This window comes from Symphalangus syndactylus, chromosome 13 (genome assembly GCF_028878055.3).
Source record: "Symphalangus syndactylus isolate Jambi chromosome 13, NHGRI_mSymSyn1-v2.1_pri, whole genome shotgun sequence".
NCBI lineage: Eukaryota > Metazoa > Chordata > Mammalia > Primates > Hylobatidae > Symphalangus > Symphalangus syndactylus.
This window is the reverse complement of record NC_072435.2, coordinates 105,666,141-105,679,905: the sequence shown is the minus strand read 5'-3', so window position 1 is coordinate 105,679,905 and position 13,765 is coordinate 105,666,141. Positions and strand designations below refer to the sequence as shown.

General features: G+C 42.3%; 1 protein-coding gene across 4 annotated transcripts in view; it reads right to left on the bottom strand.

Moving 5' to 3' along the window:
• The window catches only part of IFT81 (intraflagellar transport 81), a 105,813-nt gene extending 93,114 nt beyond the window's left edge, over positions 1–12,699 (bottom strand). Inside the window, exons 1-7 of one of the 4 annotated variants that reach the window (XM_055236365.2) lie at positions 12,147–12,699; positions 9,148–9,312; positions 8,523–8,626; positions 7,553–7,733; positions 3,664–3,753; positions 1,339–1,404; positions 915–1,025 (exon numbers count right to left, since the gene is read on the bottom strand). In XM_055236365.2, coding sequence (XP_055092340.1) covers positions 915–1,025; positions 1,339–1,404; positions 3,664–3,753; positions 7,553–7,733; positions 8,523–8,626; positions 9,148–9,291 — 696 coding nt within the window. In that variant the 5' untranslated portion in view covers positions 9,292–9,312; positions 12,147–12,699. Of the gene's footprint in view, positions 1–914; positions 1,026–1,338; positions 1,405–3,663; positions 3,754–7,552; positions 7,734–8,522; positions 8,627–9,147; positions 9,313–12,146 lie in introns of those variants that run through there. The other 3 variants (XM_055236366.2, XM_063614452.1, XM_055236368.2) reach the window with 3 other exon arrangements.
• Between the last annotated feature and the right edge of the window lie 1,066 nt (positions 12,700–13,765).

Below are 13,765 nucleotides of genomic sequence, written 5' to 3'. Positions count from 1 at the left end.
TTACTGTTAACATTACAATGACTCTTCTGTAATGTTGGAACAACATGAGGTAAGCATAGGCCAAAAGACAGTGTATAGATACAATTCAGAGTATAAAACCCAAAAAGTGGTATTGTTGTTGCCACAAAATATTTATCTTTTTTTTTTTTTTTTTTTTCAGACAAAGTCTCACTCTGTTGCCTAAGCTGGAGTGCAGTGGTGTGATCTTGGCTCACCTCAACCTCCGCCTCCTGGGTTCAAGTGATTCTCCTGCCTCAGCCTCCCGAGTAGGTGGGACTATAGGCATGTGCCACCATGCCCAGCTAATTTTTGTATTTTTAGTATAGACAGGGTTTCACTGTGCTGGCCAAGCTGGTCTTGAACCCCTGACCTCATGATCCACCCACCTCAGCCTCCCAAAGTGCTGGGATTACAGGTGTTAGCCACTGCACCTGGCCTGAAATATTTATATTAATTAAAAGAGAGTATTCTATTATGTTAGCAAAAGGAACGTGAGCGTCTACAATTTTATTTTATTTTATTTTATTTTTTATTTTTTTGAGACGGAGTGTAGCTCTGTCGCCCAGGCTGGAGTGCAGTGGCGCGATCTCCGCTTACTGCAAGCTCCACCCCCCGGGTTCATGCCATTCTCCTGCCTCAGCCTCCCGAGTAGCTGGGACTACAGGCGCCCGTCACCACGCCCGGCTAATTTTTTTGTATTTTTAGTAGAGACGGGGTTTCACCGTGTTCGCCAGGATGGTCTCGATCTCCTGACCTCGTGATCCACCCAACTTGGCCTCCCAAAGTGCTGGGATTACAGGCGTGAGCCACCGTGCCCGGCCGCGTCTACAATTTTAAAACTCTTTTCTTTACATTTGGATTATGAGAAGGAACTATTTCCTTCATACTGAGAATATAAACTTTTATGTGGATACCTGATTCTTTTGTTCCTGTTTCTGTTGTGCAAGATATTCTTCTGTCTCTTTTTCAACTCGAAGTTGCCTTGCTATTTTAAGCATCCATTGATGATTCTGAGCTGTCTCCACCTACAGTAAGGGAATAAGTAGTACATGTTACTGTCAGGTTTGAAGAAAAAAATTAGCATGTCATGTGACTCAGACATCCACTTATCATTTCCTTTGGGTAAACAGTACTCCCTAGAGATGACAGTAAAGCTCTAGGCTCCAGGTCCTTGAAAGTGCTGGGCTACTGCCTAGAGAGATTCCCTTTTCATCAATGTTATTTGAGTCCATCCTCAGATATACACTCATGCTTGGCTGAATCTTTATTTGCATTCCTAAATCTTTGCAAGTCCTTGGGACTTGGGGCCAAAGTCTTACAGTACTAATTCTGCCTTACCCTTTTCTTCAAATGTTCAACTCTCTTAATGAGCTGATCGTTTTCTTCTTCCATTGCACTGATATCCTAAAAAGTGGCAAAGAAGACCTTATAAGAAAAAGTATTCTCAGTCTGTAGGATACAGATAAGGTTTTATTTTGATTATGCATCTAACATTTTCATCATTTATAACCAGAGCATTAACAACCAAGATCTTCTTTTGGATGAAAGTCATTTCTATTTTTCCCCCAGGGCTTTTTATGCAGGGTAATTTTTTTGGCAGCTTGGTGTTCATCCAGAAATGCAACAAAAGCCGGTTATAATGCAGCAAGGTAAAGCTGCCAACCAGCACATTTGTGTTCTGATTCCAAATATGGGCACATGATTTTTGAAAAATTTTCTATAATGGAAAGTGTGCAGGTCTAAATACATGAACAACAGCTGCTGACATCCCATCTGTTCTGTTAAATACCAAACCATATATTTTGCCAATTTTCTATCAAAATTATTTTTAAGGCTATGGTATTTTCATGACATAAGTTTGTGCCTGGTTTTTCCAATGAACCAATTCCCTCTCTGAAAATAAAGACTTCAAAAATAAACTTCCTTCCTGTTAACCAGCTTCATAGTATTTTGTTATAAAAACAAACAAATAAAAAAACTCCTTCCTAAATCTAAAAAACTGATAGCTTAACTATCACAGTAACAGTAAAGCTAAAATATACATGGTAGTCAGTATTGATAGAATTTGGAAAAATGGGCACTCTTACTCATTACTGATAGCACTGTACTGAAGAACAATATCAAAAGTCTTAAAATACAGCCTGGCCAACATGTTGAAATTTTGTCTCTACCAAAAATACAAAACTAGCCAGGCGTGGTGGCAAGTGTAATCCCAGCTACTTGGGAGGCTGAGGCAGGAGAATCGCTTGAACCCAGGAGGTGGAGATTGCAGTGAGCCAAGATTGCGCCATTGCACTCCACCCTGGGTGACAGAGTGAGACTCCCTCTCAAAAAAAAAGTCTTAAAATAAATGTTCATCCCTTCTAGCCCAGTAATTTTATATCTGATGATTTATCCGAATAAAACATTCATGAAAAGACATCCTCTATAAAGATTCTCATTAATGCAAGTTACATCTACAATTTGGAAATGACCAAAATGTATGAGGATTGTTAAATAAATCACCACATAATACAATGAAAGTCATTAAAAATTATGCAGAAGAATGTTTAATGACATGAGAAAAAGTCATGATATGGCATTACTTGAAAGAGGCAGATTACAAGAAAAAGATTTAAATATATTTATCAAAATGTCAACCATAGTTGTCTCTAGAGAACGAGATTATGAATGAATTATTTTTCTTTTTTTTTTTTTGAGACAAGTTCTCACTATGTCACCCAGCTAGAGTGCAGTGGTATGATCACAGCTCACTGCAGACTTGAACTCCCAGGCTCAAGTGATCCTCCTGCCTCAGCTTCCTGAGTAGCTGGGACTACAGGCGTGCACCATCATGCCTGGCTAATTTGTTTTTTTTTTTTCTGGTGACAGAATCTTGCCATCTTGCCCAGGCTGGTCTCAAACTCTTGGGCTCAAATGATCCTCCAGTCTCAGCCACCAAAGTGTTTGGATTACAGGCGTGACCTACTATGCCTGGCTTACTAAAGTATTCTTGAACATAAGCTTTGTAGAAAATTTAGAAAATATGATTAAACAAGAAATAGAGGCTAGGTGCAGCAGTGGCTCATGCCTATAATCCTAGCACTTTGAGAGCCCAGGAGGTCAAGACCAACCCAGGCAACATAGCAAAATCCCGTCTCTACAAAAAAATACAAAAATTAGCTGGGCATGGTGGTGCATGCCTGTAGTCTCAGCTACTCAGGAGGCTCAGGCATGTGGATCATTTGAACCTGGGATGTCGAGGCTGCAGTGAGCTGTGATCACACCACTGTACTCCAGTCTGGATGACAGAGTGAGACCCTGTCTGAAAAAAAAAAAAAAAAAAGAGAGAAAGTTTTAGTAATAATGAATGAAACTAAAATATAGACACTAGGTTCTTGTCATTATTCTGGTTTACTTACAGGACATAATGGAGGAATAGTAGATGGACATATATCACTCTTCTTCTGTACTATAAGTAACTACTCATTGTGAATTTACCCCAGTCTCATCAATTTCATCAGTAAGGAACTACCAAAGGTCCCACAAAGTAAAATGTGCCATTTGCTATCACTAGTCTCCATATAGTCTTAAGACTCATACTGAATTAATTAAAAACAAAAATGCTAAATCCAATATTATTTGAATCCCAAAAAAATTGTTACTATGTTTTCTTTCCTTTACCTTTCTTATTTCTGCTGTAGAAAATCCAGATGTCTTCAGCTGCTCATATTCTTTATGCAAAGTTTTAAAGGCTTCCATTAACTCTTCATACTAGAAGAATAAGTTAATAAATTAAAACTTAATAACTAGATCCAGTAGAGTTTTCTTTTTTTTCTTTTTCTTTCTTTTTTTTCTTTTTTTTTTTGAGACAGACTCTTGCTCTGTTGCCCAGCCTGGAGTGCAGTGGCATGATCTTGGCTCACTACAACTTCCGCCTCCCGGGTTCAAGCGATTCTCCTGCCTCAGCCTCCTGAGTACCTGGGATTACATGCGTGCGCCACCATGCCCGGCTAATTTTTGTATTTTTAGTAGAGGCTGGTCTCGAACTCCTGACCTCATGATCCATCCGCTTTGGCCTCCCAAAGTGCTGGGATTACAGGTGTGAGCCACCGTGCCTAGCCATAGAGTTTTCTTAATCAGGGTATCTATTAACTTACAGCGATTACTTAAGTCATTGCAAGAACAGCATTAAAAACACAAAAACACATCCTTATACATTTATATAGGGTACAAAAAAGTACATCTCTACCATCTTAACACTAAATACTTCTCTATCTTCATTTCTGGTTACTTTCCTACTTCACACTCTACACTCTAGCTATGTTGATGTCTGAGTTCCTGAACATTCCATGCTCTTGCATCCAGCTTATACATCTATGACTCCCTCACCCATAACTTAAGCAACTCCTATTCATCCTTCAAGTCTTCACATAGATTCTACTATTCTCAGAGAAGTCTTCTCTGGCCCTTTATCTATCCTATCAGAGTAGATATCATGTACAATTATAACTGACTATTATAATTTCCTGTCTGTATCCCTCCATCATATAGTGAGAGCCAAGAGGAAAATAATCATATTCATTGTGTACACCCTTGTATCCTTAGGGCCTAGCACAGTGCATAACCCATGGAGGTGTTTAATATAAAGTAGTTGAATGGGCCAGGTACGGTGGCTCACACCTGTAATCCTAGCACTTTGGGATGCTGAGGCAGATGGATCACTTGAGTTTTGAGACCAGCCTGGCCAACATGGTGAAACCCCATCTCTACTAAAAATACAAAAAATTAGCTAGGCATAGTGACGCACACCTGTAATCCCAGCTACTCAGGAGGCTGAGGCAGGAGAATTGCTTGAACCTGGGAAGTGGAGGTTGCAGTGAGCCGAGATCGCACCACTGCACTCCAGCCTGGGTGACAAAGCAAGACTCTGTCTCAAACAAAAAAAAAGTAATTGAATGAATGAAAAAAATCCTGCTACCTAAAAATTTTTTAAAATAGTTTTTTGTTGTTGTTTTTGAGACAGGGTCTCACTCTGTCACCCTGGCTGGAGTGCAGTGGTGCGATCACAACTCATTGCAGCCTCGACCTCCCTGGGCTTAGGTGATCCTCCTACCTCAGCTTCCCAAGAAATTGGGACTACAAGCTTACGTCACCATGTTGGGCTAATTTTTTTATTTTTTGTAGAGATGGGTTTCACCATGTTGCCCAGGCTGGTCTCGAACTCCTGAGCTCAAGCAATCTGCCCGTCTTGGCCTCCCAAAGTGCTAGGATTAAAGGCATGAGACACTGTGCCTGGCCAAAAAGTTATTTTGATGGGGAATGACAGAATAATATTTTTCTTCATTGATCATATCTTAAATCTATAAATTATTAATTATAAGACTCTTCATTCCGAAAGATAACATGTATTTTTATTAGGATTCCTGAAATGACTGGCTAAATGTGTAAATCATTATATATTGTAAATCATTGTGTGTGTGTGTATATCTCTTTCTCATTTTATATATATATGTATATGTATATATATATATATACAGAGATATGTGTGTATATATATATACAGAGATATGTACATATATGTGTGTGTGTGTATATATATATATATATACACACACAGAGAGAGAGAGAGAGAGAGGGATACCTGTCAGATATGCTTCAAGAACAAGTATGTCTTTATTACCATTAATTCTTTCATTAACTAGCTGAGCATATTTAGCAAAGACTTAATCAGGTCGGGCACTGTGGCTCACGCCTGTAATCCCAGTACTTTGGGACCCGAGGTGGGCAGATCACGAGGTCAGGAGTTTGAGACCAGCCTGGCCAACATCATGAAACCCCATCTCTGCTAAAAATATAAAAATTAGCTGGGTGTGGTGGCGGGCACCTGTAATCCCAGCTACTCGGGAGGCTGAGGCAGGAGAATCACTTGAACCCAGGAAGCGGAGGTTGCAGTGAGCCGAGATTGCACCACTGCACTCCATCCAGCCTGGGCAACAGAGCAAGACTCTGTCTCAGAAAAAAAAAAAAGACTTAATCAACTTCCTCTAGATAAATTAATTTTTATCAGATTTATTGATGGTGGGAGCCTAGGAAGGAGAAAGTACACATTTACACTTCTCTATTTCCCACATTGTGTAAAATATTCAAAGGTAAGGACAGGTGGTCTCATTCTGCTGTGCTTCTCCCATGGCATCTACTGTGACATCTGACATAACTATTTGCATAAATATACTGTCTTAAGAGATCAGGCCAGGTGCAGTGGCTCACGCCTGTAATCCCAGCACTTTGGGAGGCCGAGGCGGGCGGATCACAAGGTCAGGAGATCGAGACCATCCTGGCTAACACGGTGAAACCCCGTCTCTACTAAAAAAATACAAAAAAATTAGCCGGGAGAGGTGGCAGTCGCCTGTAGTCCCAGCTACATGGGAGGCTGAGGCAGGAGAATGGCGTGAACCCCAGGGGGTGGAGCCTGCAGTGAGCAGAGATCGCGCCACTGCACTCCGGCCTGGGTGAAAGAGCGAGACTCCTTCTCAAAAAAAAAAAAAAAAAAGAGATCAATATTGACTCTATTTTGAGTTACTGCCACGTCTACCCCAAATAGCAAAATATATGGATAAAAATAAAAATATTCAGTTGGTTACTGAGATTCAATCCAAATATTGAGCTAACATTAGAAGTGACTATACAAAATCTGGAAGAAAAAAAAGATGGATAAGACATGACACCTGTCTCTATGGGCCTCAGAATTTATTGGAAAAGACAGATTGACAAACTATTCACAACAATTTGGCACAAATCAGTCTATGTAAGTGCTATGGAATAAAAGTGTGAAACACTAAACAGAAGCACTTTAAAAAAAAAAAATCAAAGTCCTTTTAAATCTGAGCCTAGTTTCTTTCTCTCCACAGTCTTTGGCCAGCAATGTGCTTAGGGATCTCAGGATCAGAGGCCAGACCAGCCAGAATCCTTAGTACTCAAGAGCTTTAAGACCTTATGCCAGAGCCCAATGTTACTCCAAAACCCTGGCGAGAAAGGTGCACTGAGATTTCAAACTCCGGAATCTATCTCTACCCTTTGTCTGATTGGGAAGTCCTTTGAGACTGCAAGCCTAGGTTCTTTGCCTGCTTCTTTCCAGGACCTCACATGTCCCAATTTGCCTGGGATAGTGTCAATTTAAACCATTTGTCTTGGTGTTTAAATGTTATGATAGTCAATTTCTCTCAAATTTGGATAAAAAACTATGTAGTCACCTTACTGATGAACAAAGTGCTGTGCAGACTTAACCCAGGATTCTATTTACCCACAATTGCTAAGTAATAAATTATTCTAAAATCTTAGTATCAGGTTCTTTTTTTTTTCTGTTCACATACTCCTATCACTAAAACAGTATTTGTGTGCAAAAGCCATTATCTTGAGATGTGGCCATAGTTGAACATTAGCTGATACAGTTTTATCTTCTTGTGCCACTTGGAACTACAAAGACAGCAAATAAAAAAAGAGTAACATGTATTTGAATATATACACCTTGAAATCCATTACAGTTTCAATGTACCATTTATGTATTGTTTACCTGTTTATTGGTGTCAGCCACAGTTTCATCCTGAAGAAACTCACTTGGTACCTCAAGTTTTATTAAAAAACGAGCTAAATATGCCCTTTTCTTCAGTTCATTAGTCCTCTGAAGAAGCCAGTGGAGCACTGGGTAAATTACAGGTTTACTTCCAATCACCAAACCCTGACGAAAAGTACTCCTAAGAGACAAACACACACACAAACACACACACGCTTAATGGTAAACTTTGAAGAGAGACAGCATTTTCTCAAAACCTGATTTACAATGTCCAAATTGCTTTCTATAACTTTTTTAAAAAGATAAACCCAAGGAATCTTTTTTTTTTTTTTTGAGACAGGGTCTCACTTTATTGCCCAGGCTTGAGCACAACACAGCTCACTAAAGCCTTAACCTCCTGGCTCAGATGATCCTCCCACCTTAGCCTCCCAGGTAGCTGGGACTAGAGGCACCGACCACCATGCCCAGCTGATTTTTTGTTGTTGTATTTTTTGTAGAGACAGCGTTTCGCCATGTTGCCCTGGCTGGTCTCGAACTCCTGAGCTCAAGCAATCCTCTCACCTTGGCCTCTCAAAGTGCTAGGATTACAGGCATGAGCTACCATGCCTGGCCTCAAGGCTATTCTAAAGTCAGTCTGTACATCAGTTAGAAAATTAGAAAAATTAGGCCCTCAATATATCTTTGGCATATCCAAGGAAGTTGTGTTTAAGCTGTTTTTATGTAGGATGTCAGATAAAGGATAAAATGGTATAGTGGATTTACCAGACTGTTTGATTAAGGCAAAGAACTGACCCACTTAAGACTTCTGAGTTTGTTTATAGAAGGTTTAAGATTATTTTGAAACTCAGTGATGTTCTCAGGCCATCAAATGAGGGAAACCAGGTATTACCTAAAAAGATTGATTGCAGTATATAAAGGTTTGGATATTAAAGCATAATTTTAAAAACTCAATACGTGATCAGATTCTTACATATCTGTGGCATTTCCTGAAGGTTTGTACTTAAGAATACCAAGAAGGCTCAACATTCGTTTGGCTGTCTGCTCTGGCATCTCCTCTCTGATATCCACAAGTTGCTAACAAAGAAATTGAAAAAAACATGTTATTGTTGTATATGTAACAAAGGACAATATTTAAACTCACTGACAAAATTGTTCTGCTAGAGCTTAACAGCACAATGGTCTCTTCATAAAATAGATTAAGGATGGAGGCCCCCAGATTCCAAGTGAGGGTACACCCAAGTCAGATCAAGATTCATATTAAAAATGTTAAGCTTCAAAAAAAGGCATCCAGTGGAATGGACCAGTGTATGAGAGACATGAACTAACTTGCAATACAATAAAACCTTTGTAAAAGAATTTTCATTCCCTAACCAAACCTATTTATGTCTGGAAGTGGAGAAATAATTTCTAAATAAGGTACTAATAGATTATTTATTTTTGAGCTAGCAGAGAAATGTTATGCATCATTTACTATTACTTCACAGACATGGAAAATAAGGCTCAGAGAGGTTAAATAATTTGCCCAAGACTCACAGCTATTTAGTGGCAGAAACTGGCTTTCTGCTACCCATCAAAAAGAAAGAGAAAACTCTTACCTTTGGGTCAATCTCAGCCAGAACATCACTGAGAACTTGTAATAGTTGCACTGGCTCCAAGGAATCAAACGTGATTAAATTATAGTTCTTCCTAAAGGGCTCCTTATTGAGACTGTCCACAATGAATTTAATTTGATCACTCATAATTAGGTCTTATAATTTTAACTAAAGAGTAAAAATAGAAAAAAAAATCCTCAATACTGGTAACAAAAGTCCTGGGTAAAAACCAGAATTAAGTTCATACAACGTAGGCATGAAAAGTATAATTCTACATGGCATACAAAATGCTGTGAAAAGGGTTATTTTGTTGAAAGAAATCCAAGTATAATGGCTTTATTATGAAAACTGTAGTATATACTGTTAATTTTAACATCAAATGCTTTGTATATGCATCTGGTGTAACAGTAATCATCTGAGTTAATGTGGACAAATGAATAATAAATCCTCCCTACATTAACATCTCTCCCATGCTGGTGCATAATTTCTACCCAGGAATTAAATATGCTCCTAATTTTTAGGAGCCTGTTTGCAAGCCTAACAGATGTTTCTCCCAAAAAACATTGAGAGATTTTTACTTTAAAATCTATATTTCCAGTTTCTCTTGAAAATCAGATCTGGCAACCGCAGGCCCACATTTGTGCATGCCCACAACCAACTGCAGCTGAGTAGAGGCTGCACACTTCAAGTACCCTTCTTCCATTTCTGTTATTGGTGTGGCCGGTAGGCATCCACTCTGCCGCCCTACAGTAATTCAGGCCTTCATTTCCTTTGGCCTTCAATGAGGCCACAGCCTCCTGTTCTCTGGTCTCCACCTCTCCCCATTCCAAATCATCCGTAGGCTCCTTATTGCGCACAAAATACAGCTCAAACTTCTTGGATTTCCAGACTCTTTAAGATCTGGCGCAACTTATCCCTTTCCAACTTTATTTCCAAATTGTCACCTTTCTACCCCTTCAAACTTCAGCCTATTGAAACAGTCACTGCTCCTTAGTTTTTCTATCACTCTGCCTTTAGTTAATGTTGCTTTCTCTGCCTAAAATAACTGCTCACCCCTCCTTCATCTCAAGAAGTGCAAACCCCCCAACCATCTCTCAAGCCATGCCCACCAAATGCCAGTTCCCCCAGGAAACCTTTCTCAAGCTATCCTCCAGGTTCGGCAGCAGTGCCAACACCTGTCCTTCATAGCTGACCACACTTTATCTGTGCTTCTCTCCTAGCACTACTTTTGATCTTGTGCTTTATTTTTTTTATTATTTTTTTTTTGAGATGGAGTCTTGCTCTGTCGCCCAGGCTGGAGTGCAGTGGCGCCATCTTGGCTCACTGCAAGCTCCGCCTCCCGGTTTCACGCCATTCTCCTGCCTCAGCTTCCCAAGTAGCTGGGACTACAGGCGCCCGCCACCACGCCCGGCTAATTTTTTGTATTTTTAGTAGAGACGGGGTTTCACCGTGTTAGCCAGGATGGTCTCGATCTCCTGACCTCGTGATCCACCTGCCTTGGCCTCCCAAAGTACTAGGATTACAGGCGTGAGCCACCGCACCTGGCCGATCTTGTGCTAGTTCTTTAGGTACGCATCTTCTCTTCCCTGCTAAACTGTAAATTCCGTATCTGTGTCCAATTCCATTTCTGAACATCCATTGTGTCTAAAACAGTGATTTCTTCCACTAGATTGAATGAACTTGTTCACAGGCCCAAGTACAACATAAGCCTAAATCTAAAGGAAATCAGGCTGGCAGTGAGAAAGATCATAACTTTTTAAAAAATTGAATATCTGATTTCTTAACTGCTGAAACAGCTTTACCTAGGTAAATGCTTTAACGATTAAAAATGAATTAAAAAATGAATTGCTGGGGCCGGGCGCGGTGGCTCAAGCCTGTAATCCCAGCACTTTGGGAGGCCGAGGCGGGCGGATCACGAGGTCAGGAGATCGAGACCATCCTGGCTAACACGGTGAAACCCCGTCTCTACTAAAAATACAAAAAATTAGCCGGGCGTGTTGGCGGGCGCCTGTAGTCCCAGCTACTCGGGAGGCTGAGGCAGGAGAATGGCGTGAACCCGGGAGCCGGAGCTTGCAGTGAGCCGAGATCGCGCCACTGCACTCCAGCCTGGGCAACAGAGCGAGACTCCGTCTCAAAAAAAAAAAAAAAAAAAAAAAAAAATGAATTGCTGCCGGGAGCTGTCGTTCATTCCTGTAATCCCAGTACTTTGGGAGGCCGAGGCAGGCAGATCACTTGAGGTCAGGAGTTCGAGGCCAGCCTGGCCAACATGGTGAAACCCAGTCTCTACCAAAAATACAAAAATTAGCCGGGTGTGGTGGCGGGAGCCGGTAGTCCCAGCTACTCGGGAGGCTGAGGCAGGAGAATTGCTTGAACCCGGGAGGCGGAGGTTGCAGTGAGCCGAGATTGCGCCACTGCACTCCAGCCTGGGGGACAGAGAGAGACTCCGTCTCAACAGAAAAAAAAAAAAAAAAAAAAGATCATTTCTCCACAATGATGAAAAAGTATGCACAAATAATTATTATTGCTAAGAAATAAGTCAAAAGAGGATAGGAAGGATAACCTCCATGGCTTATAATAAATCTGAGGTTTCCTTTAAGCTATAAAAGGAAAACCTTTACATAAGTTTTTTTTTAATCCATATTGGAAGTGCAAGTTTTCCATTGTTTAAAGTATTTTAAGTAAAAGTCCACGTCATAACCTTTGCATGCAGAAATATATATTTCATTTTAAATGATTTAGAAATTATCTATCGGTCTATTCTTTTTTCCCTTAAAAAAAAAATCTGGATAAACTAGTACAACGTTTCCAGGAAGGCAAAATAAACTAGTTGGGTTCCCCCCAAGTCGCCCACCAGCCTGCAAAAATGGTCACTCGATAAGGACAAAGATGTACTGAACAGGCAGGCTGTCTGTGCCCAGCGGGCTCTGCACTCTAAAATTAGCAAAAGCAATTACTGTCCCTCTTCTAGCGCGAAGTCGCCGCGCTAATTCCCAAGCACTCACCCACAAACGAGTCGCAGGGGGCGGGGTACAATGAAAACCAGGTCGTGCGTGTTCTCTGGCACAATTTGGGACAGAAACCGTGCTGCCTGGGTCCCAGGGTGGCACGAGCGTCGACCCGCAGCCTCCTGGGAGTACCAGAAATAGTGTCCCCCTCCCCGGGCTCGGGACGGGGGACAGGGGACCCCGCACCCGACCAGGCCTCTAGAGGGGGCTGCCCTGGGCCCCTAGACAGTTCATCCCGCCAGGGAGCGGCCTGGAACCGCGCGAATCCCAGCAGGGGCCCGATCCCCTATCCGGGGGCTTAACCGCGACGGCCCCTTCCACTTGCGAGGTGCTGCATCAGGACAGAGAGGACGGGAGCTCTCTCCTATTTCGGGGTTCAGAGGCGCTTCCGACGGCGAGTTGGCGAGGTTACTCAAATTCTCCTCACGAAACCGTTTCCCCACCCCCCAGGAGGCGCCCGGGCTCTAGACCGCTCCTAGAGTCGAGCTCCTTGGCAACGGTTGCTAGGCCGTGGAGTCACGTCACTTCCGGGGAGTTGGGGGCGGGGCCTGGCGGCGGGCGGGGCCTGGGGGCGGGCGGGGCCTGGGGGCGGGCGGGGCCTGGGCGGCGGGGCGGGGCCTGGGGGCGGGGCCTGGGGCGGGGCCTGGGGGCGGACGGGAGGGGCGGGGCGGGCGGGACGGGGCGGGGCGGACGGGACGGGGCGGGGCGGACGGGACGGGGCGGGGCGGACGGGCACCAGGCTCACTTGCAAAGCGGGCCCACGTGCTGAGCCACTGCAGAGAGCCGAGGGCGTTTGGGACTGTTACTCCGACCTAGACGCGCTATAATAACCTTCCCGAAACTCCTGCACTTCGCAGTTTATAAAATACTGTCTGAATGATTAACCTATGTTAAATGCGTGTGGTTTCATTCATTCATTCATTCATTCATGCATGCATTCATGCGCCAAACGTGGGTGATGATTTTTGTTTTTGAGGCAGGGCTGGGTGGTAGGGGGGTTGGGATGAGCAAGCATTTGGCCTGTGCTTCAAATTTAGGTTTTTGACATAAGTATCTCCAAATTAGGTTATGCATAGGAACAATTGTAGTGAGGCTCTGGTAGGATTAAAAGAAGACACATTCATCATTGAGATTTCAGCTTCTGTGTCATATTACTGGGCCACATTGCCTGTACTGGGAATTAAATTTTTTTAAACCCAATACGTTTTGAGTATGCTTAGAGCCTGAAAGGGAGTGTGGGAGAACTAAGTGTCCTAACGTTCCTTTGGCTTCTGAGTGGGCTCTCTTTAGGTGCCTGCAGAAATAAATTAAATCCTCCTTGTGGTCTTCATGGAGTTCACATCCCATGCAGGAAGCAGGGAGATCTTTGTGCCCAGTCACTGATGAGGTTTAAAAGTCTACTGGAATTTGCACTAGCTGGTTTGTGGGAGACCTTAGTTGGCCAATGGTATTTTGAAACAACACTTGTTAGACTAGAGACCACGATACTTAGTGATATCAGCTGGCAATGAAAGAAACAGAAGGAAAAAAATCAAATTATTGATACCTTGAAAACTTAGTTGCCTGCTCAAACAGCATAGGAGAAACCAACTATAGCTTTAGCATCAGACTTACAA